At 37.7% G+C, this 25,981-nt stretch overlaps 1 protein-coding gene and 1 long non-coding RNA gene across 2 annotated transcripts; one reads left to right on the top strand and one right to left on the bottom strand.

Moving 5' to 3' along the window:
• Positions 1-7,912: 7,912 nt before the first annotated feature.
• On the bottom strand, positions 7,913-9,456 carry LOC116021212. Its single transcript, XR_004098946.1, has 3 exons — positions 9,152-9,456; positions 8,960-9,074; positions 7,913-8,110 (listed from the first exon to the last, which is right to left on the bottom strand). It is a non-coding gene; the product is annotated as an uncharacterized LOC116021212 (long non-coding RNA).
• Positions 9,457-14,899: 5,443 nt separating this feature from the next.
• LOC116019155 (zinc finger CCCH domain-containing protein 20-like) lies at positions 14,900-16,558 on the top strand. The gene has a single exon (XM_031259277.1). It carries the CDS (start codon positions 14,917-14,919, stop codon positions 16,021-16,023), a length of 1,107 nt encoding a protein of 368 aa, XP_031115137.1. The 5' UTR covers positions 14,900-14,916; the 3' UTR covers positions 16,024-16,558.
• Positions 16,559-25,981: the final 9,423 nt, after the last annotated feature.

Raw genomic sequence — 25,981 nt, 5'->3', positions numbered from 1 at the left:
TGACAGAATTCCGAAAAGGGTTAGCAATCAAACTGTCGTTCATTGTCACTAACTAGATGCTCAGGAAGTTCGTAACGGCATATAACTTTTCTCCAGATGAATTTTCGACATTGGAACTCAATAATAGTTGCCAAAGGCTCAGCCTCCACCCATTTGGTAAAGTAATTTACCGCTACTACGCATAATCAATGCCATCCGGGTGCTTGGGGCAGCGGACCCACAATATCAATTCCCCACTTGGCGAATGGGATGGCAACCGTAATCGGGGTGTAGAAAGAGGCTGGTCGAGTGTCTTTGCGTGCGAAAGACTGACATACCGCACACTTTGCCACTCGATTGATACAATCTCTATCCATCGTCGGCCAGTAATACCCTTGCAACACCAGTTTATGTGCCAGGGTATGAGCCCCTTGATGAGAAGCTCAGATTCCTCGATGAGCTTCTTCTATAACTTGGCTGCCTTCGGAGGGTAGGAGGCATCTCAAAAGAGGCCCTCCGAATGATTTCTTGTACATGTGCCCATTCACAAGCACATAGGCTTACGATCGCCTTTGGATCTTGACCGCCTCGGCTGGGTCATCAGGGAGATCTCCTTTTTCCTTGTATCTCTTGATTTTCTCTATCCAGAATATCTCAGGATATTCTTCAGGGTCTGTCTGTTCAGTAATACAAGCGACCTCTCGCACAGGTTTAAGATCAATACTAGCTTGATGGACTTGCTCGGTTTGACAGATCCTCAGGAGGTGGTCCGGTATTCCTCCTAGAGCCATCTTAAATAAGATGTCTGCCTCGATGTTTTTCGCACGGGGTACATGTTCCAACTCGTAAGCCTCAAACTCCCCCAAGAGTCCCTCAGGGACCTTCTTGTATTGACAAAGTCTTTCATCCTTTGCTTACAAGTTCCGATGACCTGTCTGACCACAAGATGGGAGTTGGTCTTAACTCGAATCTTTTGAACCTAAAGGGCTTTGGCCAACCGCAGTCCGCCCAATACGGCTTCATACTCAGCCTAATTATTAGAGGCCTTGAACTCGTACTTTAACGAGTAATACAGACGAAAACCCTCTAGTGTGGTTAACATGATCCCCCCACCGCAATGATATTGACTGGCGGCTCCATCAGCGTGCATTTTCCACCAATCCCCTTCCACAGGGGCATTGGGGTTTTGCTCAGGGCTTTGTGCTGTACATTCTACTATGAAATCGGCCAAGGCTTGACCTTTAATGGACGGGCGTGGGTGATATTCAATCCTATATTGTGTGAGCTCCACACCCCACTTGACTAGTCGACCTGAGGAATTTGGGTTTCGTAGAACACCCGCTAATGGCTGATTAGTGAGAACTCGGATGGGATGAGCCTGGAAATAGGGTACCAATTTACATGCAGTGATCACCAGAGCGTATACCACCTTTTCCAAGGGAGTATATCGAACTTCTGAAGCTTTTAACGTCTTGCTAACATAGTAGATAGGGTGTTGTATCTGGTCTTCTCCTTCCTGGATCAACACAGAGCTGACTGCCCTCTGAGAGGTGGCTAGGTACAAGAACAACATCTCTCCCTCTTTCGGAGTCGATAATAATGGCGAGGTTAGTAGATAGTTTTTCAGCTCCTCGAAAGCTTTTGGACAATCTTCCGTCCATCGAAATCCTTCCCTTTTCTTCATTGCCTCAAAGAAGGGCAAGGCCCAGTCTGCGGATTTAGATAGGAATCTGTTAAGGGCGGCAAGCCTCCCAATCAATCTCTGCAGCTCTTTCAGGGTTCCTGGCGGTTGCATGTCGAGGATGGCCTTTACCTTTTCAGGGTTAGGTTCAATCCCCTTTCAGGTTACCATATATCCTAGGAATTTTCCTCATCGCACCGCAAAAGTGCACTTTTTTGGGTTCAATCTCAAATTGTACCTTTCCATGATTGCGAAGGTTACTGCCAAGTCTTCGGCATGTGTGCCCTCCTATTTGCTTTACATAAGCCGCCATGGACTTTCCCAATAAATCTTTGAATAGTCGTCCAACCATGCGCGTATAAGTCGCTCCCGTATTTTTGAGACCGAAGGGCATTACGCGATAGCAGTACACCCCATCTGGGGTAATGAAGGTGGTCTTCTCTTCATCTGCGGGGTGCATGTAAATTTGATGGTACCCCCGAAAGGCGTCCATGAAACTTAACAAATTACACCCGGTTGTCTCATCAACCAACTGATCGATTCACGGTAGCGGGAAAGGATCTTTTGGGCAAGCTTTGTTAAGATCCGTATAATCAACACACATCTGCCAAGCAGGTGGTTTCGGAACGAGTACCACGTTAGTGAGCCAGTTGGGATACTTTACCTCTCGGATGTGGCGAGGGTCATCAAGGTCTCCACCTCTTTTTTGACAAATTCTCTTCGATCAGCGGAAAGATATCTTTTCTTTTGGATTATGGGCTTATGATCGGGATCGACGGCCAATCGATAACCGATGACCGACCGATCCACCCCCGACATATCTCCGGTCCCTAAGCAAATACCATATGGTGTTTCTGTAATACTCGGGTTATATCTTGCTTGACTTTCTCAAATAAGCCGACTTCGATTTTGACCCGTTTTTCAGGGCGCAAAGGATCAATTTCAACTTCCTCCAGCTCGACCACCGGTTCTGGTCGGCCAATGGACTCGAGTTGCTCCGTCTGGCTAGTGATGGCATAGACCCTCATATCTTTTCTTCCTATTTACCGGCAGGATTGCAAATAACAATCGCGAGCCGCCTTCTGGTCACAACGCGCGACTCCTATTCCATTCGGGGTCCGAAATTTTAAGCAAAGGTGCTCAAGTGATATGAGTGCCCCTATGTCCTCCAAGCCCGGTCGGCCCAATATCATGTTGTGCGAGCAGGACAGATCTACCACCACAAACTCCATCTCTATGTTTCGAAGGTTTGGGTATGTGCCCACCTCAACAGATAAGCGGATCAACCCTTCTGACTCTACCGAGTCCCCTTTTTCAGGCTATCATCGCGACCGTAGATGGTTCCGACATACAATTGCTGAGCCCAAGCCTTGCGAGAACTCGATGAGTCCCCTCCTTCTGGTCCTCCAACGATCATGTTAATGGCGGGCTTATGTTTCCAGTTCGCTTCCTCTTCTTCAGAGGCAGGCTGTTTCCCTCGATCGGATCGAGGTTCCGATCTTTCTTGTCGTGGATACCGCCTCCATTGGTTTGGCGGAGGAGGCAAAACTTTCCATTCGACGTTCCGATCTTTCCATCGACGAAGTCCCCCCAGGGGGCAAAACTTCGGGTTGGTCGCCAGGTTTTAATGGCGGCGGAGGAGGTAAGGAACTTTTTACCTCTTGGACCGGCTGAGCAACTGTAGGTCGATAAGGAGGGGCACCCATCTTCTCAGGAGCCCGTCTCCCCTCCGGTCAACTAGAACGCTCATGATCAGCCTGGCTCCTCGAGTCGGGACGCGGTTTCTTGGAACTTAACCCGGCGACTTCTCGTTACCTCTTTTGTTTTTCCGCTTCTTTGTATATGCCTGAGGACTGGCTCTCAGGATGGCTTTTACATACGTCTTCGGGCGATCGTTATGGAGATCGATGAATAATTTTCCCGCACGGAGGGACTCCATAAAGAGCGTGATGGCCACCTGTTCATCTAGTCTCTCAATGGTTTGTACCTCCTTTTGCCACCGTGCGAGATAGGCTTTCAAAGTTTCACCTTCATCATGATGTACCCTGCTCAGGTGAGTCAGGTTTCGTTGGGGTTTGATATTTACCGCGTAATGGGTAAGAAATTGATCTGCCAAGTCGTTGAAACATCTGATGAAACGACTCGGCAAACTCAAAAACCATTTTTGGGCTAATCCTTTAAGGGTAGGAAGGAAGGCTTTGCACATAAGCGGCTCCTCCACCCCTAAAACTTGCATTTTGGCCTGATAGCTTACCAGATGTCCTCGCAGGTCTCCCATCCCGTCATAAGTCGCGTGCTCAGGGATTTTTACGTCCGTAGGAGCCTTGTAGTCTATAATTTCAGTCGTGAAGGGGGAGGATGTTAACATATTTTCAGCGGACGGCCTAACCTTTCCTTCGAGTTGGCCTTGCAAGTTCTGTAACTTTCACGCAAATCCTTCCATTTGACTCTGTCGATACTTAGGCTCTGCTGGTGACTCTACACTGCTTTCGGACATGGCGGGCCGCCCCCGAGACTATATATATATAACCGTTATTATTGTTTTTAATTCACCTTATGAGAGTATATTATAGGGCATTTCGATCATCTACAAATTTGAAAGGACAAAGAGGTAGAAATTCGGTAAATTGGAAGAGAATTGAGGTATATATCAAAATTAGAGTATTAATATAGTTTTTATAAGTTTATTAGTAATGTTTTATTGTTTAACTTTCTAATATATATACATAAAAATTCATAATTTGTAGTGTCTTCAACAACATGGTAGTGTAGAGTGCGGGTATTATGTCTTGCGATATATGTATGAGATATGCACTCTATACTATGAATTTGAAGATTTAGAACCGGTATGTAAAATTTAATAAAACTAAATACTTTTAAATTATATTTTATTAATGTTAACACTAATTATTTGATACTTTTAAATTTTTGTTGGCATTTGCGGCGGCAAAGCCCTACACGAAGAATGAAATAGATGAAATTCGTGAAATTTGGGCAAAGTACTTTTGTGAAGAATGTTTATGATATTTGGTGTAGATAAAAATGTTTATTTAGATATTGTACGTTTAAACATGTTGCTTATATAATGTTTGAACTCTTATTTAGTTGATTTTAATGATGTGTTGGTACTTATATATGTTTTTATTAATTTAGTAGTGTTTACTTGAATTAATTGTTAATTATGTGTTGATAGAGTTTGATGTATTGTATGTGCAATTAGTAATGAAGTGTTTTGAAAACTTTGAAGTGTTGGATGGTGTTGGATTGATTGTTTTGAGAACTTAGCTAGCTTTGAGGTGTTGGATGGATGGTAATTTGAGAACTTTTAAGTGTTTTGCTTGAGAACTTAGCTACTTTATTATTGAAGTGTTGTATGTATGTTTTAATGAGAAATTTGACGTGTTGTGTATGTTTTGAGATTTGTGAAGTATTGGTGTAGGGATTGTGTTGAGAACAACTACAATATTGTAAATGCTATAGGAAATTTCTGGATTGCACAGTAAATAATATATATATATATATATATATATATATATATATATATATATATATATATATATATATAAGACTATCTGCATCTAGAACTGGGCAGTTCCGGACATAGATAGTATATTTTTTTAAATAAAAAAAATACCATCCGCATCCAGAACTACCTAGTTCTGAATGTAGATGGTTGATTATCTGCGTCCGGGAAACTCTAGACACAGATAGTCCTGGCTATCTGCGTCTGAGACATATGCGTCCGGACTTTTCTGGACGCGGGTAGCCCATTACTCTAGACGCATATGAGCTGTTTTGTACTAGTGTTTTCATTTAGGATTAAATCGACAAACATCACCATAGTCAATAGCTAAACTTGGTATTAACTCAGAAAAATAATGAGGGGCTACCTTGTGTGCAGTGAGCAAAGCTAAGCCTATGTTGATAAATTGAGCCACCGTGATTTACTTCTCCACAATCTTGTCGAGTCAGAGTGTGGGGGCCCCCTAGGGTAGACAATTCCACCTTTTGTCACAAGAAAAATATTTTTTTTTTCTCACAAATAGCTTAGTTGATTCTCGTGTGGCAAATTGCACTAAGGAAGGAACCTCTTGTGACCAGATACTGGTCATCCCACCTAAGTGTTGAGCATATAGTATATAAACACAAATGTACAGGCTAACTATCATCTTAAGTTTTTGGTTGAGATGAAATATATACTTTAATTTGTTATCAGAATCCACCCATGCTTTGTCATGTGTTCGAATTGCACACGTGAAGGGGCATACTATCAAATTTTAGGGCGACTATTTATATTATTTCTAGGGGAGTGAATTCCTTTTTTGGTCCTACTGTTATTGGGGCATTGCAAATTTTAGTCCATCTTATTAATGTTTGCCATATTTCGACCACTGTTATTTAGCATTTGCCACTTTTAATCCAGCGTTAGATTTTTTGTCAAGTGGTCGTCCAAGACAGCGGTTTTTTGGTCTTTTTCATGTTTTGGTCTCCTTCTTTAAGCTTTTCGCTGGTTTCCTTTCCCGGCAAAGAACCCCAGAACCTCCGGCGCACTGGACACGTGCAAGGAGGTGCTACACCACTCCGTTGACGATCTCAACAGGTCTTTTGACAAGGTCGATGAATTTAATTCCATCAACACCGAACATGTTAACGACCTCAAGGTTTGGCACAGTGCCACCATCACTTTCGAATAGACCTGCCTGGATGCCTTCGAGAACATCACCGGTGACACCGGCGAGAAGATGTAGCACCTCCTTAAAACCACCATGGAGCTCACCAGCAACGGCCTGGCTATGATCACTCAACTCACCGAGCTCTTCAAGACCTTGGAAATCCTTGACCTTAGTCATAGGTTGTTAGAAGAAACTGAAACAATAGACTCCTCTGATGAAGAATTTTCTCAAATCGTAGACGTTCCCACTTGCTGCCTCCTCACTTGTTACTCGCACTCTATCAGAGCCGACATTGTGGTCGCCAAGGATGGAAGTGGCAAGTTTAAGAGCATCTATAGCGCTTTGGGCTCCATCCCTGCCAAAAACAACAGCACTATTATTATCATCATCAAGGATGGCATCGGTGATATTCTCCCACGGTTAAAAGAGGATTGTGAATGGGAAAGGAAACCAGCAAAAAGCTTAAAGGAGGATACCAAAACATGAAAAGACCAATAAATCCTTGTCTTGGATGGTCACTTGACGGAAAATCTAACGGTAGACCAAAAGTGGCAAGCGCTAAATAATAGTGGTCGTAATGTGGCAAAAATTAATAAGGTGGACTAAAATTGGCAATGCCCCAATAACAATAGGACTAAAAAAGGAATTCACTCTTTCTAGGGTCACAATTTGGTCAACCCACTTGATTTAGGGTTAGCATTGTCGGGCTAATTGGTTTTTATTTTTTATTTATTTTTATTTTTCGGTCGAGTTGGCCCTAACCCAAAAGCTCAGACTGTCGGGCTTATCGGGACAAGTTGAACCATTGAACTAAAATTGAAAATTGAGAGTGGGTACCAACATTCTATGGAGTGGAATGCGTTTTGAAAAATCCACCATGACATTGACAGGTTGGGATTTATTTCATGACATGTAAATGTTACAAGTCACCTTATAAATTCACTAAATGACATTTAAATATGTAATGTTATCGGTATGGATGTCAAACGGGCTAATCCAATTGATTTTAGTTTCGAGCTAGCCCTATCGAGATTCTAGATGTCGGGTTTATCGGTTCGGACTAATCAATTTGTTTTACCCTAAAACCTTTGGCTATTGAGCTTATCGGGTAGATGAGTAGATCCAACTAAAACTTTTGACATTTTTAAATTAACATTTTAAACTTTCAATTTTAACAAAGTAGCACATTTATACTAATAAATATAAACTTATATATCATTCAATCAATTTAAACTACGGGTGGGCACGGGTCGGGTTCGTGTTCGACCCGTGCACATTTAGGTCACCCGAAGATTTTCGGGTTGGGAATTTTCAATTCCGAAAATCGAACCGAAATAAAAGAAACATGCATCGGGTTTAGGTGTTTCAGGTCGATCTTAGTTCGGGTTCGGGTCAATATACCCGAAATTATAATTGTTCCGAAATTTTGAATAGATTAGGACTTGTTAATTGTTATGTCAATTCTAGTTATCCATTATTTGAGTTATTTAAGTGGACTTTTTACTTTTGGACTCGGTTCATAGTCCCAATATATTGTTATAGTCCCAATGCTTTGGAGACAACAAATCAAAAACATTAATTAGCTTTGGGGTCAACAAAATCAAAAGCATATTTAGTTTTTTTTAGGTTCTTAATTATCTGTTGCAGGCTCTGCAGCTTTTGATCCCATCAATGCACCACAACACTGATTTACAAATTTTCCATTTTTCCATTCTATCGTTGCTAATAGAAATGCAAAGGAACCAATGAAGTAATGAACCATCAATAACATTGCAGCCTGCAAAATAAAAAATACGAATGAGAAAAAATAAATTGAATATTACTTTATCGTGCAAAAACATTTGTAATATAATTTTCACTATAAAATTAAATATAACAATTCAACTTTAAAATAAAATAAATAGAAAAAAAATATAATTTCTCACATGAAATCTCCATACACCAGTTTTTTAACACACAACTAAAGTCTAATATTCTTTTTTAACCTATAAATTGTTAAACTTACAAAATATAATAAAAGAAATAAACACTAAAATTTGGTGAACAATTGTACCAACTAAAAATTTACAACAATTAGATTTTCAAGTGTATAAACACTAAACTGATACACAAACTATTTAAAAGCAAACATACACAAACAAATTTTTTTTGAAAAGAAACATACACAACAATTAAAAATCAAACACACAAACTCTTTAAAATCATTGAGACAAAGACACAAATTATGCACAGTGCTTAACTCATATAATTAGAACTTAATAAAAGAGAAAACAAAATGTATTCTGTATGTTAAAAAATGTTACAATTTGTTTTATTACTTTTCCAAATCTTTTATATAATATATAAACAACTACATAAGTCTCAAATTTTCTAAAAATGTCAAAAATAACTTTTCTGTAAAAAAATATATATATATAAAATAAACTAAACTTTTCAATATATGAAGTATGAACATCTAATTTCTAAACACAAAATATATTAAAAGTATAGAACATATCCAACAAATCCAGACACACAAAATAGATATATTGCCCTATGGGGAAAATTTTCCTAGAAAAAAACAAATACAAACAAATCTTTGGCAAGAATACAAAGGAAAAACAAACAAATAAAGTAAATATTTTACCTGTAAGATTTTCATGGCCAAAGCAGCTTTGACAGTGGCCTTTGCGTAGCAGACTGGTGGACGGCGGTCACAACTCACAAGTCAAGTCAAAGCTCCAAAAGAGATTTAAGGTTTCCTAAATAGAGAGTTAAGAGATGAGCGATTGAGAGGTGAGAGGCGACTCAAAGTTCAAGCGAGACAGAGGGGACTCACCGGGAGTTATTTGAGTAGCTAAGGCGAAGGTGAGACTTGAGAGAGCGGAGGACAGAGAGCCGTAGACACCTGAGTGAGAGCCGGAGATCTGGATACGCCGGGTGAGAGATGGAGTCCCTGAGGTGAGAATCGGAATCAGAGACGCCAGGGCGAAAAGCGGAGCCGCAAAGATCGGAGAAGGTGAGACTTGAGAGTGTGAGAAACACAGAGAGTAAGGGACTGAGGGATGAGATTTGAGAGAGTAGAGAAGATCTGTAAGTGTCGAGAGAGAAAGAGAAAGAAGAGAGAGGGAAATAAGAAAATAATGGAAGGAGGCGGATGATAAGTGAATAGCTGGTACTAAATCTATTATTTATAGTATCCATAAATATTGGGTTTCGGATCGGATTCGAAACTTATTTATCACAACCGAAATCCGAACCGAGGGATAAAGTAACAGTAATGTTCGGATCGGGTTGGACCCGAAACGGGTTGAATCTGATCCGATTGGTGCTTTTTCGCAAAAATTCGGGCTTGACCCGAAATGTGCCCAGCCCTAATTTAAACTTCCATTTTTAAATTTCAACTAAAAATAATTAATATACTACTAACACTATATCTTAATACTTATAGTAAGTTTTTAATTTTTCATTATTTAAAAATTTAATAAAAATACTAAAGATGAACATATCTATAAACTACATCACGTCATTTCAATAATAAATAATAACCTTAAGTGACTCAAGCTATTGTAACTAAATTTTTGGCTAGCTCGTTGGAATCACTGAACTTATTAGGTTAAAATATTTCAAGCATCTAAGGGGGTGTTTGGTTGGGTGTAGTTTGGGAGGAGTTGGAATTCATTGAGTTGTAATTCAATGAATTCCGAAACTACATTGTTTGGTTGGAGGGAATTGCAATTCCGCGGAATTGCAATTCCCTCCAAATGATGAATTGCAATTCATGGGGAGTATTGCAATTCAATGGAGAGGAGAACAATTTTGTTGGTGTAAAGACAATTTTGCCCCTCCTTTCATACACTTTGTCTTTTTTTTTTTTAATTTGAAAGAATTATTATTATTATTATTATTATTTAAAGAATTATTATTATTATTATTATTATACTACAACTACAACATCTACTACAACATAAGGACATTTTAGTCATTTTGTCATTTATTACCTTTCAATTCCCTGTACTCCTATTCCTGCACACCAAACACTATAATTGCAATTCCTACCTTATTCATTGAATTGCAATTCCACCGAATTATAATTCTTTTCCCAGCTAATTCCTTGCTCCCAATCAAACGCCCTGTAAATGTTTTTGATTTTATTAGACCAGTTTATTGAATCCTGATTAAAATTGCCATCACTAATTGTTTTATTAACCAGATTTAGCTAGGAAACCTAATTAATGAAAAAGAAAAAAAAAATGTTCCACCGCCAAGGAGTCGGGGAAACTCTAGTGCAGTAGGGGTGACCACGGTTCGGTTCGAACCGGCCGGTTCGAACCGAACCGGTACTGTAGCAACCGGAACCGGAACCGGAACCGTACGGTCGGTTCCGGTTCCGGTCCTTAACCGGAACCTATACGGTTCCGGTTAAGGTTCCGGCGATTCTGGAACCGGAACCGCCGGTTCCGAACCGGAACCGCCGGTTCCGGTTCCAGAACCGTAATTAATAAAAAAAAAAATACAAGTAGGCCACACCAGGCCACGCCTGGTGTGGCCTACTGGGCTACTGCCAGTCGGCAGTAGCATTATTAATGCTACTGCCGACTGGCAGTAGCCTTACTGGCTACTGCACATTGGCAGTAGCCAGTACAAAGACTCAAGTGAGTCTTTGAAAATTCAAAGACTCACTTGAGTCTTGTCTACTCAACAAATTTTGAAGTGCCAGAGAATCTCTGGCACTTCATTAAATTTATTGGCTCCCTTTGCAGCTTTGGAGGTATATCTGCACAAAGTGAGCCAAAAACTTCCGAAAATTTAGGCTTTGAATCCGTAAATTTCGGAAATTTTTTTAAAATATAAACGTTGTATTTGTAACAACGGATATTTTTTTGTCAGAATGTAAGAACGGATTTTTTTTTGTGTACTCTTCAATTTTCATCACTTCATCAGGCATTCAAGAATCAAGGCTTCAAGTCTTCAACTCCTTCAAGGCTTCAACTCTTCAAGACTTTAACTGATAAGTCTTCTATCTTCTATAAATTAGTGACTTCAAAAATACTTTTTTACGCAACTTTCAATATTTAACTCTCTCACTCTCTCACTCTCTCACTCTCACTCTCTCAATATTCTGATTACTCTCTTACCTACAAGTCTACAACTGCAATTTTTTTACGCAACTTTCATAATTTCATTCTTTCAATATCTTACTCTCCATTCTCCAACTCTCTCACCCTCTCAATACTTTGATTACTCTGTTGCCTACAATTTTCTCTACATTTTTTTTATATCTCTACACTCTACATGGATAGTTCAAGCAGAGCATCCTTTTCCTACGAAGGCCAAGCTAGTGGTAGTCGTGGAAATCGTGGCAAATCTCCTGCTATAGAACCTCCACGGCATTCGGTTCATGGATTTCCGAGTGAACATGAATACCACCAATTTTTACAACAACAATCATACTACCAAGACATGAATCCAAACCCTCAAATGACCATAAATGAACCTCAACATGCCTCTTTTGGTTCCCAACCATTTCATTCTTCTTTTGATTCTAACACTGCTACTTTTTCGCAGGGCCACGACGAGGACGAGGAACCCGAAGAAATTCAACCTTCTGCTGCTAAACAAAAATCCGATCTTTTCAGAGTACACATGAAAAAAGTTGAACACCCTGATGGAAGAATTACAGTTAAATGTAATTATTGTGACAAGGAGTACCAATGGTCCAAATCCGGTGGATACGGGACATACCGGAAGCATATAACTTCCAAACATCCGGATAAAGAGGTAAATACACAAACACAACAACAAATTGGGAGGTATACAACTAAATCTAGTGCTTTATTTCGTTACTCAGATGAGCAAACTAGACGGAAGTTTGCTGAAATGGTTGCTATTGACGGTTTATCGTTTAGTTTTGGACAGAAAGTTGGTTTTAAAGAATTTTGCAGGGGTGCATTAAATCCACAAATGTGTGATTTACCGCGTACAACGGCTACGCGTCATCTTTATAAATTATATAAAGATGAAAAAAAGAGATTGATTTCTTACTTGGAAACACATAATGGGCGTGTTACTATATGTGCTGACATTTGGAGCGACCATTGGAGAGAACATTCATATTTGGGCGTTACTTGTCATTGGGTAGATCAAGAATGGCGGTTGCAAAAAAGAATCCTTGCCTTCCGGTGTTTTGATGAACAACATAGTGCACATAATATTTACAGTAAGTTACAAAGTATATTTGATGAATATAAAATTACTAACAAAATTTTTGCAATTGGTTTTGACAATGCATCCAACAATACTGCTGCAATCCCTGCGCTAAAGGAATTATGTCTACCGTATTTTGGAGGTAAATTTTTTCACCAAAGGTGTGTTTGTCATGTTTTAAATCTATGTGTTCAAGCTGGTTTAGTTTCTCTTAGTAGTAGTATTAAACCTATTAGAGATGCTGTTGTTTATTTGTGGAAGCATCCCAATGCGCAAAAAGAGTTTAGTCGGTTTTGCAAAAGAAACAATATGCCTCCAAAAAGATTTCCTCGAGATGTTCCAACTCGTTGGAATTCTACCTATACTTTGCTTAGTAGTACTATATATTATAAAGATTTGTTATGTTCTTTTTTTTCAAACAACAGTGATATTCATTTGTTTACGCAACATTGGGATGCTTGCACAAAGATTTGTGAGTTATTAAAAGAGTTTAATGATGCCACTTTGGCATTGTCCGGTGTGTATTATCCTACTACACACTTATTTTTAATTTATGCTGTAAATATTGTTGGTAAGCTTTCTGAATATCGTGATGATGATATTTTGAGTGATGCTATTGCATGCATTAGATCAAAGTTTTTAGATTATTATAGAAATATTCCTATTATTTATTTAATTGCAATATGTTTTGATCCTCGTTGTAAATTATATGGTTTAAGTACTTTTTTACAAACTTATTATGAATGTTTAGAATTAGATGATCCTGATGATCCGAACTATGTTAATGCTAATGCTATACATAATGAAATAACGAGTTTATTTCATAGTTTGTGTGAAGAATATTTACAGGCTTATGGTCCGTCGTTGAATATTAGTACGTCTTCTCGAAGTACTTCACAAAGCTCACAATCATCTCTACGAAGTAGAGGCTTTAACCTGTTAGCTAGAGCAGGTAAAAGTCGTCGGACCAGTGGGAGCGCGACTAGTTCATCATCTACAGCATTATCCGAGGCAGAGATATATTTAAATACTGAGTTTGTATTTTTAGATAATGATGATAATAATCTTGATGTTTTGCAGTGGTGGAAAGACCACGAAAAAAATTTTCCTATTTTATCTATTATTGCAAAACAAATTTTTGGAACTCCTGCTTCTACAGTAGCAGTTGAACAGGAATTTAGTGTAGGTGGAAACATGTTGGACGAGACTCGTTCAAGAATGACGCCACAGTCAATTGAAATTCAAGTTTGCACATCCGATTGGGGATTGGCAAAAATTAGAGAACAAGAGAATGATAAGTCAGGCATCATCAACGATTTCTTTTCCGATGATGCAACCACTACTGCAACCGAAGGGGAACAAACCGACTCCTAAAGTCCTAATTCCAAAAAAAAAGGTAAAAGAACTACGTAGGCTTTGATTCTTATTGAACTTTCAATAAGATACGTAGGCAACTTAATCTTGGTAAAATTAAGTGCAAGCCCAAAATTATTATTATTATTTTTTTTGTTTATCATTAAAGTTTAGAGAAAATCAATGTATTATTATAACCAATGTATTTTAGATTTTAAGAATTGAGTAGTCAATACTCAATAATATATGAGATTTGAATTTTGTAACCAATGTAATGTATTCTTTTCACTGATTTGAAATAAAATCCAATTATTGAACTTACTTATAATCTTATATCAATTGTATCATTGTATGTTGTATACTTACTAATTACTACTTGCCTACTTCATTACTTGGCCATACAAATACACAATTATATTACAAGTTTCATAATAGTCATAATACATTAATATTTAATAATTAATACTACAAATTTACAAAAAAAAAAAAAAAAATTAAAAATCCCGGTTAGAACCGGCGGTTCGAACCGGAACCGCCGGTTCTAGGAACCGGAACCGGAACCTTATATTAAGGTTCCGGTTCCGGTTTAATGAAACCAAGAACCGTGAACCGGCGGTTCGGAACCGGAACCGAACCGGAACCGAACCGCGGTCACGTCTATAGTGCAGTCGGTTAAAAAAAGAAAACAAAAAATTTAACCCGGAGGTCCAATTAAAGCCGCAAGACTAAAGCAACGAAACTGTCACGAATATCGGTCACAGACCATACAAAACCAACCACAACACGCCACGACATCAAAACAACATTATAAAGTACACGTGTCTCGACCACGTACAACCTTCTTATCCGTAATTAATACAGTTGTCAGTTAGGTGCTCTCATTATTTTAAGATTTAACCGCAGTGGAAATGTCGAATTAAGTAAACCACGGTTAAAACTTAACGTGACCATGGTTAACCCCCACTCCTTGGGCAGTTTATATATCAACTGATGATCAGCGGATTGAGCCCATCGAAAACCACACCCACAATCTTGCCCCAAAAAATGATGATGATCGGAGAGAGAAATCTCCTTAATCCAACGGTCCTTGTTCCACCATGGCTCTCAGATGATCAGACGGCTAATATTCACTTTGTTTCCAGCCCCAGCGGGAATGCCAATTTTAACGACGATGCGTCGCAGTTCCTCCAATACGATGCCGTTTTACAGGCGCTTCAGCGTTATCTGCCGTCGAACGCGAACTCGAACGACGCGGCGGTGATGATGGGAGAGTTTGACTCCGATAACGATAAGGATATTGAGTTTCCGGTGGACGCGTATGCATGCGATAATTTCCGCATGTACGATTTCAAGGTGAGGAAGTGCGCGCGTGGGCGGTCGCATGACTGGACCGAGTGTCCCTTCGCTCATCCCGGGGAAAAGGCTCGCCGGAGGGACCCGCGCAAGTACAGATATTCAGGAACTGCGTGTCCAGATTTCCGGAAAGGGAACTGCCGGAAGGGTGACTTGTGTGAGTTCGCGCACGGCGTGTTTGAGTGCTGGCTCCACCCGGCACGCTACCGGACACAGCCGTGTAAGGACGGGCTTAAATGCAAGAGAAGGGTGTGTTTCTTCGCCCACTCGCCGGAGCAGCTCCGGGTCCTCAGTCCTCGGGCCGACGCCTCCTGCGCTAAAACTCTACATTTCGTTTTGTCGTCTCCAGAGTCTGGCTCGCCGCCTTCCGAGTCGCCACCGATGTCCCCGATGAACTCACTGGGCACCAACTCGATGGTGGCTTCTCTGCGTCAGCTGCAGCTCAACAAGGTTAAATCCATGCCGTCGTCTTCTTGGAGCCTGCATATGCTCGGGTCCCCACGGCTGCCCCTCACCCGATCTGCCGGCTTCTGCAGCTTACCCACAACGCCGACCCGATCTCTGAGCAGACCCGGAGTGTGCAACTTTGATCTGTGGGAGAAAGGGTTGTGTGAGGAAAAAGAAGAAGAAGTTCCCATGGAGAGGGTCGAGTCAGGAAGAGATTTAAGGGCGAAAATGCTTGAGAAGTTGAGCAAGGAGAATCCATTGGATGCAGTAGAAGCGGGTTCAAACCCGACCCATAACCCATCATATGCCCCAAGCCCGGATCTCGGATGGGTTTCGGACCTGGTCCAGTAAATCATCAACTTTGACGATCATTACTTGTGATTCTGGCTGGGGAGTAAGTGATTTTTGCTTTTGTTTTTCTACCCTTACTATATGTAAATATTATTATAAATTTGGGGAAAATGGTTTGAATCCAGGAAAACCAGCTAAAAAAAAGGAGAAATTTTGTAAATATAATGAAGTAGTAGGATAAGATAATGAAATGGAGAATCGAGGATGAAAGCTTAAATTCACTTCTTCTGTGGATTTTCCCTTAAAATAATAATAATAATAATAATAATTAGGAAGTGTTTGGTGGAGTGTATAGGAGATCCGAGTTCTGCCCAAGCAAACAGGTAGCAGAAGACTGCGATTTCATGTTCCTTTTTTTGGCAATTTCAAGGTTGTCTCCAATATTATTATTATTATTATTATTATTATTATTATACTACTACTACTACGGAGGCGTAGTACTGAAGACTATTCTAGATATGTGATCTTTTTTGTCGATGTAAATATATATGCCACTGGAGTTATATATGAATGATGGTTATTTATTTTCCAGTTACTCGATTTATCTCGTTATATAATTTTCAGTTTATTATTTTAGAATTGAATGAGACATACAATTATGTCACTGAAGAATTTTTTTTTTTTTTAAATGAAATAATTGTGGATCAAGTAACCTTATCTCCTCAAGGACACAACTCAGAGTCAAAATTGGCATTTTAAAAAAAATGTAAAATCATTGAGAATTTTTTATTTTTCATTTTTTAAATGTGATAAGCCTACCGTCATACTTTATTCGAGTGTGTAGAGAGTATATTATTTAAATTTTTCGAGTGTGTAGAGAGTATATTATTTAAATTTTTTGAAGCAGGTTATAAATCACATAGAAAAGTTAATACCAAATAAGTTATATTAAAGAAAAGTTAATACTAAATAAATTATATTAGAAAGATTTTGTGTTACGATATTTTTTTTTTTTTTTTTTTGAGGTGGTGTTACGGTAAGAATTAACTTTGTGATATTTTAAGAATCACAATTCACGTATTTAGTAACTTTCTTGTGTTTAATATCATTTTTTTAATGAGAGAAACTCGTAGATTAGTATTTTTATGAACAAATTGTCATTTTGGTCTACTGACTATAGGGGTTCTATTAATTGCAGTCCACGACTTTCAAAACTGTTAATTGCATACCATGACTATTCAATTTCTATCAATTTTGGTCACTCCGGCCAAATTGCTGACCAAATTTCGCCGAAAAATTTTAAAAGTTAAAATAGCGAGGGTATTTTAGTCATTTCACCCCTATTTCTTCTTCTCCGGCGAATTCTTCTTCTTCTCCCGCCAAGCGACGCAAACCTAGTTTTTTTGGCCGGTGGTGACACCTCCTTGTCGTCTCCTTCAAGAAGCGTGAAAACCGCCGACCATGATCTTTGCCTCAAAGAAGTTCGCCGGAGTCCCAAAAACCAAGCCCAACTTGAGCATCCAACCGTCGGAGATTGAACTGGTGGCCGCCGGAGCAGATAACAAAAGCGAGAGAAAAACTTCCAATCACATACCTCTGGCAGTGCCCAAGTCTGAACATGTTTTCCAAGCGGCGAGGAGGTCTTGTGCCATTGGAAATTCGAATCTGGTGGAATCTTTGACTGGTCTTCACCGTCGATAGGAAGTGACGGAACCAATATTGTTCAATGCTTGAGAATTCCAGAACATAAAGGCTTGAGGACTCATAAATCATTTTAGATCAAAAATCAATAATACATAAAACATAAACCGTACGCTGAATCGTAAAAATCAACAAGAAATCAAAATCAATTAGACCATAATTCTGTTTCCAGTGAGGAACTCACGTGAAAAACAAAGCAAAAAAGCTCATTGGAGCAAGGCACCCTAGAGTGAAAAACAAAGCAAAAAAACTAGGTTTGCGTCGCTTGGCCGGAGAAGAATAAGAATTCACCGGAGAAGGAGAAGAATTCGCCGGGGAAGAAAAAATATGGGTGAAATGACTAAAATACCCTCGCTATTTTAACTTTTAAAATTTTCGAGCGCAATTTGGCTGGCAATTTGGCCGGAGTTACCAAAATTGATAGAAATTGAATAGTCATGGTATGCAATTAACAGTTTTGAAAGTCGTGGACTGCAATTAATAGGACCCCTATAGTCAGTGGGCCAAAATGACAATTTGCTCTATTTTTATTTTTTGTGTTGAGTTTTAGATCATAGGGGTGTTAAAGATTATTACTTGTTTGTTTAGGTTGAGTAAACAATTTATAGGATATACTAAGAAGGTGTTTGGTGAATAATTTATTAATCAAGTTTTGGTTCTTTTGATAAATTTTAGGTGTTTAACTAACATTTAATCGTCAAACACTCACTAAATTTGATTATGTTAGTTTGTTAGTTGTGAAGTTTCAGTATATTAGATTAAAATTTGTTATATATACATTTTAAAAATATTGTATTCTAGCTTAAGAGTATTTGATAAAGAGTTGTTAGTTGATTGGATTAGCAGTTCTTATATGGTGGACCACGGTCCACAAAGCATTGTGGACTGTGGTCCCAAAACGCCGCCGTTTCATTTACTAAATGAAACGGCGGCCGTTTACTCCGTCCCATGACGTCAACCCGTCGTGGGACATTTGATATTATTATTATTATTTTTTTTTAATAAAATACGAAAAGAACGGGAAAAGGCATCATTTGTCCTCTCCACTCTCCCACTTTCTTTTCAAACAAGCAAAAGACTTACCATCTTCTCCAAAAAGCAACAGTGCTCTTCACTTCTGCTGCCATTGTCGAGCATTTTCATCGCCATTGTCGACACATTTTCAACCATTGTTGCAGTCTAAAAGCTTCAATACAGGTAAACATCTTGTTATGTATCAAACAAACACATTGTTATGTATCATGCATGAGCTAAGAGTTTATTTTCAGTTTTTTTACATCCATTACAACGCATGCACTGAAATGAAAAAGACATATAACAAAAATACATATATTATTGTCAAATGTGAAAAAGAAATCACGTGTATCATTCAAAAAACTGTATATTACTTGAAATGATACTAATCTTTCAAAACGATGAAATCACATGGTTTATAAAATCGAACTAGCTGTATGAAAACACATGAATCGTCAAAATATTCTGTTGTATTTTCAAAATGAAACTAAAGGTTTGTCTAAAAGAAACTAGTGGTTTGACTAAATGAAACTGTAGGTTTATTAAAAAGAAACTGTATGTTTGTAAAATATAACAGTTTAGATGGTGTCATGTTATGCCCTAAAAATTATTAAATGAAAATATAGAGTAATTGAAAAGATACTGTAGTGTTTTGGTAAAGAACCTACATTGTTCATAAAATGAATCTGANGGTGGCCGCCGGAGCAGATAACAAAAGCGAGAGAAAAACTTCCAATCACATACCTCTGGCAGTGCCCAAGTCTGAACATGTTTTCCAAGCGGCGAGGAGGTCTTGTGCCATTGGAAATTCGAATCTGGTGGAATCTTTGACTGGTCTTCACCGTCGATAGGAAGTGACGGAACCAATATTGTTCAATGCTTGAGAATTCCAGAACATAAAGGCTTGAGGACTCATAAATCATTTTAGATCAAAAATCAATAATACATAAAACATAAACCGTACGCTGAATCGTAAAAATCAACAAGAAATCAAAATCAATTAGACCATAATTCTGTTTCCAGTGAGGAACTCACGTGAAAAACAAAGCAAAAAAGCTCATTGGAGCAAGGCACCCTAGAGTGAAAAACAAAGCAAAAAAACTAGGTTTGCGTCGCTTGGCCGGAGAAGAATAAGAATTCACCGGAGAAGGAGAAGAATTCGCCGGGGAAGAAAAAATATGGGTGAAATGACTAAAATACCCTCGCTATTTTAACTTTTAAAATTTTCGAGCGCAATTTGGCTGGCAATTTGGCCGGAGTTACCAAAATTGATAGAAATTGAATAGTCATGGTATGCAATTAACAGTTTTGAAAGTCGTGGACTGCAATTAATAGGACCCCTATAGTCAGTGGGCCAAAATGACAATTTGCTCTATTTTTATTTTTTGTGTTGAGTTTTAGATCATAGGGGTGTTAAAGATTATTACTTGTTTGTTTAGGTTGAGTAAACAATTTATAGGATATACTAAGAAGGTGTTTGGTGAATAATTTATTAATCAAGTTTTGGTTCTTTTGATAAATTTTAGGTGTTTAACTAACATTTAATCGTCAAACACTCACTAAATTTGATTATGTTAGTTTGTTAGTTGTGAAGTTTCAGTATATTAGATTAAAATTTGTTATATATACATTTTAAAAATATTGTATTCTAGCTTAAGAGTATTTGATAAAGAGTTGTTAGTTGATTGGATTAGCAGTTCTTATATGGTGGACCACGGTCCACAAAGCATTGTGGACTGTGGTCCCAAAACGCCGCCGTTTCATTTACTAAATGAAACGGCGGCCGTTTACTCCGTCCCATGACGTCAACCCGTCGTGGGACATTTGATATTATTATTATTATTTTTTTTTAATAAAATACGAAAAGAACGGGAAAAGGCATCATTTGTCCTCTCCACTCTCCCACTTTCTTTTCAAACAAGCAAAAGACTTACCATCTTCTCCAAAAAGCAACAGTGCTCTTCACTTCTGCTGCCATTGTCGAGCATTTTCATCGCCATTGTCGACACATTTTCAACCATTGTTGCAGTCTAAAAGCTTCAATACAGGTAAACATCTTGTTATGTATCAAACAAACACATTGTTATGTATCATGCATGAGCTAAGAGTTTATTTTCAGTTTTTTTACATCCATTACAACGCATGCACTGAAATGAAAAAGACATATAACAAAAATACATATATTATTGTCAAATGTGAAAAAGAAATCACGTGTATCATTCAAAAAACTGTATATTACTTGAAATGATACTAATCTTTCAAAACGATGAAATCACATGGTTTATAAAATCGAACTAGCTGTATGAAAACACATGAATCGTCAAAATATTCTGTTGTATTTTCAAAATGAAACTAAAGGTTTGTCTAAAAGAAACTAGTGGTTTGACTAAATGAAACTGTAGGTTTATTAAAAAGAAACTGTATGTTTGTAAAATATAACAGTTTAGATGGTGTCATGTTATGCCCTAAAAATTATTAAATGAAAATATAGAGTAATTGAAAAGATACTGTAGTGTTTTGGTAAAGAACCTACATTGTTCATAAAATGAATCTAGTGTTTTGGTAAAGAACCTACATTGTTCATAAAATGAATCTGATAAAGTGGAACTATAGTGTTTGCAATAAGAAACTGTAATGTAAAAAGTGGAACTATAGTGTTTGCAATAAGAAACTGTAATGTAATTTAAAAGAAACTGCAGTGTTTGGTAAAGGAAAGTAATGTAATTTAAAAGAAACTGCAGTGTTTGGTAAAGGAAAGTGCTGTAATTTAAAAGAAACTGCAGTGTTTGGTAAAGGAAAGTGCTGTATTTTCAAAAAGAAACTATATTCTTTTTAAGTATATTGTTTCTCCATAATTCCTAAGAATCTTAAATGAAACTATAGAGTAATTGAAATGATAATGTAGTGTTCATGAACTGAAACTGAAGGGTTTATTAACTAGAACTGACAATGTGGTGTCAAATATTCCACTGCAATTCCATTTGAAACTACAGATAAATGAAAAAGAAACTGTAGTGTTTTTCAAAAGTAACTATAGTGTTTGGTAAAGGAAAGTGCTGTATTTTCAAAAAGAAACTATATTCTTTTTAAGTATATTGTTTCTCCATAATTCCTAAAAATCTTAAATGAAACTATAGAGTAATTGAAATGATAATGTAGTGTTCATGAACTGAAACTGAAGGGTTTATTAACTAGAACTGACAATGTGGTGTCAAATATTCCACTACAATTCCATTTGAAACTACAGATAAATGAAAAAGAAACTGTAGTGTTTTTCAAAAGTAACTGTAGTGTTTGGTAAAGGAAAGTGTTGTATTTTCAAAAAGAAACTAGTGTTTGGTAAAGGAAAGTGTTGTATTTTCAAAAAGAAACTATATTCTTTTAAAGGAAAGTGTTGTATTTTCAAAAAGAAACTATATTCTTTTAAAGGAAAGTGTTGTATTTTCAAAAAGAAACTATATTCTTTTTAAGTATAGTGTTGTATTTTCAAAAAGAAACTATATTCTTTTTAAGTATATTGTTTCTCCATAATTCCTAAAAATCTTAAATGAAACTATAGAGTAACTGAAATAGTAATGTAGTGTTCATGAACTGAAACTGAAGGGTTTATTAACTAGAACTGACAATGTGGTGCCAAATATTCCATTGCAATTCCATTTGAAACTACAGCTAAATGAAAAAGAAACTGTAGTGTTTTTCAAAAGTAACTGTAGTGTTTTGTAAAAGAAACTGTATGGTGTATCATAACAGGGGGCTGTGTGGACAGAAAACTATGAAATCTATGAAAAGAAATTTATGAACTGTATGAACACAAAACATTATGAACAGAAAACAATGAAATCTACCTGGTTATAATAATCATTGTTAATTTGTGACCTTGTTTGCAGGGCAGAAATGAAGAAGACAACAGCAACACAGAAAAAAACCAAAGAAGTCGATACCGAAACAGAAATGCCAGAGCAGCCAAAAACCAGGGGTAGTAAAGCTGGTGCTAAGCGCAAGGCTGAAAAACAAAAACTCCCAAAGCAGCCAAAAACAAAAAAATCAAAAGCAACTCCAGAGAAGTCAATGATTACTGACCTTGAATACCTGCAAACACGGATGTCACCAAAGCACTTTAGGGAACTCTTATCTTCACTAAACCCTGCACAGCAACAAGCAGTTCAAGACATCGGTTTTGGATCAATGCTGACAATGACAGTTTTTTATTGGGACAGTAGGTTAACAAGATACCTAGTCCAGAAGTTTGATCCCTATAGATGCTCATTAGATTTACAGGGCGATCAAATGAGGATTTCTGCTGATGATGTGTATAGCACAATGGAGCTCCCAAATGGACAAGACCCTGTCATTGAAGCTACTTCAGAAACTGAACCAGCAGAGTATGTTGATCTTTTGACTGAATGGAGGCAAAGATGGGAAATAACAAAAGGTTCACCACTCACAGGACGCATGCCAGCAAAGATGATTGAAAGAGGAGATAGTGGAGATTGGTTCAAACAAGATTTTGTTATCCTATTGGTGTCCAGCATACTCAGAGGGAACCAAAGTAGGAATGCAGCGTACAAGGTCCTATACTCGCTGAATGATGTTTCAAAAACTAAAGACTTGAACTGGTGCAAGTACACTTTCAAATCTTTGATTGACTCTGTTGATGCTTGGAAAAAGAAGCCGAATGCATTCTTCTCTGGCCCTGCACTGTTTATGATGGTAATAATTTAAACCATATATTTATAATATTTCTCTTATTGTCCTACATACTAGAACAATTAAATTTAACTTGTACTAACTAATATTCTTATTGTTTCAAACACAGTTGACATACCTTGACCGTTTAGAATTCAAAGGCAAAAAGATACAAAGGACAGCTCCTGCAATAACAGCGTGGACTGAAGAAAAAGTAAAGGAAAGGATAAAGTCAGAGATATTATCTGGACAATTTGGAAGGGGAAAGGTAATCCCACGATTTGAACGGAAAGAAGAACAGGTACATGAGAAGATTGATGAGAATGTCCAAGATGAATTGTCTGATGAGTCTTTAAAGAAGGTCACTTCTGTCTTGAGGAAGATGGCTGACACAATGGTTGAATTTGCTGAGGTAATGGCTGAGATTGGCAACACCAGGACTGGAGGTGGAATAATCAAGAAAACATTTGAAAATATTGCTGAAATGGTCAACGGTGTGTCCTATTCTCAACCTCCACAACGACAAGGTCTGCTAGATGATGATGACATCTTCAATCAATAGAGCTTTCTTGATGCAGTCAGTGCTCTTGAGCAAGCATTCTTACAGACAAGGAAAAATTACCCAGCTCACCCGACACAGCCTACAACTTCACAATCACAACAACAAATTCAAACACTATCTTTTGACCTTGGAGTGCCCTCTCCTCAACCTGCTGCAATGGAACAACCCCAAAATAAGTTTGATTCTAATGAACTACAAAATATTGCAAGAGATCTTGAAGAAAATAGTGACAATACCATTTCTGATGAACAACAGTTGGACACAACCCCAGCAGACAACACAATGAAAGAACTCTTTGATAGGTATGCTCAATCCTTTTATATATACACTAATTTTAACACATACTATTTGCGTGATATCAAAATGAAATTATAGTCTAACTTAAAGGATAATGTAGTGTTCATGAAAAGACAGTGAAGTGTCTATAAAATGTAACTAAACAGCATGTCTAACATATTTATTCTATGTTGACAATTGAACATATAATTGAATAGAAATGATAGTGAGGTCATTATGAAAAGTAACTGCAGTGTATGTTAACTAAAATTGACCAGCATGCTTACTCTATGTTGTATGAGATCTGATAGGAACTATAGTTGTAATAAACAGATAGTGAAGTGTTTGTGAAAAGAAACTGCAATGTATATAAACTGAAACTGACCAGCATGCCTACTCTATGTTGTATGAGACCTAATAGGAACTATAGTTTTAATAAACTGATACTGAAGTGTTTGTGAAAAGAAACTGCAGTGTGTATCAACTGAAACTGAACAGCATGCCTACTCTATGTTGTATGAGATCTGATAGGAAATATAGTTGTAATGAATAGATACTGAAGTGTTTGTGAAAAGAAACTGCAGTGTATATAAACTGAAACTGACCAGCATGACTCACAGATTATATATTTGAACAATTAAATTGCAGTTTGATTGCTGAACCTGATGATGATGACCACTCTGAGCAAGTAGTGGCTGAAAGGACCCGAAGATTTAAAAATCTACTAATGAATTTGAGATCACCTTTTTGGACCAAGAACGATGAAATTTTGAAGAAAGTCGGACCAAAAGAAAAGCTGATATTTGATTATGCCTTCCTTGACCCAACAAAAGAATGGCCTTTGACGTATGAAAGACACTCATCTTATATTATTATCTCCATATTTTTGCCTAACTAACTTAAATATCTATACATGCTCTTTTTGCAGTGAACAACTGTTTGAGTATGCTGGATATTACTTGAATAGAGAAACATTCCAATCTATGAGAGCCGGAGAGCTAGAAAGTGTTATTGTAGATGTTTGGTGTCTACGACTAAATCAGCTAGATCTCAACAGACGGGTTGATAAGCCCAAGCGAATATTCTTCGATCTCAACAGACGGGTTGATAAGCCCAAGCGAATATTCTTCTCAACCCAGGCTTGGGTTGATAAGCCCAAGCGAATATTCTTCTCAACCCAGGCTTTTGTAAGTAAGCCCAAGCGAATATTCTTCTCAACCCAGGCTTTTGTAAGCAACAACACTTTTTTACATTATGCTTAATTTTTATAATTAACATCCTATAACATAGAATAAATTTTTACAGCTCCAACTAGACAGCCCAACAAATTGGGAAAGGGGTGATAATACAGAACAAAGCTCCTACCAGATAGACTTTGAGCAGTGCTTAGACACTGAAATAAACAACGTCGGAAAGTTGGACATAAGTGATGCTCAGCTGGTAAATAATGTCCTATGCAAAAAAATATTGTACTTAGAATTAAACAAACTACTAACATTTTATTAATTGTTAACAGATATTCTTTGGCATATTCCGGCATCATCACTTCTACATAATGTGCTACAATTTCACAACGTCAATGCTTGAAATCATTGACAACAGGCCCCTTCCAAAAGGAATGAGAATTCAACAAAAGTATTGTTGGTCCCAAGGGGATGGGGTACAAGTCTAGAGGGGGGGTGAATAGACTTGTATAAGATTTTGCAAATCTTTTTCGACTTCTCGTGTGTATTGGACTTAGGATGTTTAGGTCCGATACCTCACAACATGAAGACAAAG

This window comes from Ipomoea triloba, chromosome 5 (genome assembly GCF_003576645.1).
Source record: "Ipomoea triloba cultivar NCNSP0323 chromosome 5, ASM357664v1".
In the NCBI taxonomy this organism is placed as follows: domain Eukaryota; kingdom Viridiplantae; phylum Streptophyta; class Magnoliopsida; order Solanales; family Convolvulaceae; genus Ipomoea; species Ipomoea triloba.
This window is presented reverse-complemented; position numbering and strand designations above follow the sequence as displayed.

Bases quoted from the DNA above. Each gene is read 5' to 3' on its own strand.
- LOC116019155 (XM_031259277.1), top strand. From the start codon at position 14,917: ATGATGATGATCGGAGAGAGAAATCTCCTTAATCCAACGGTCCTTGTT.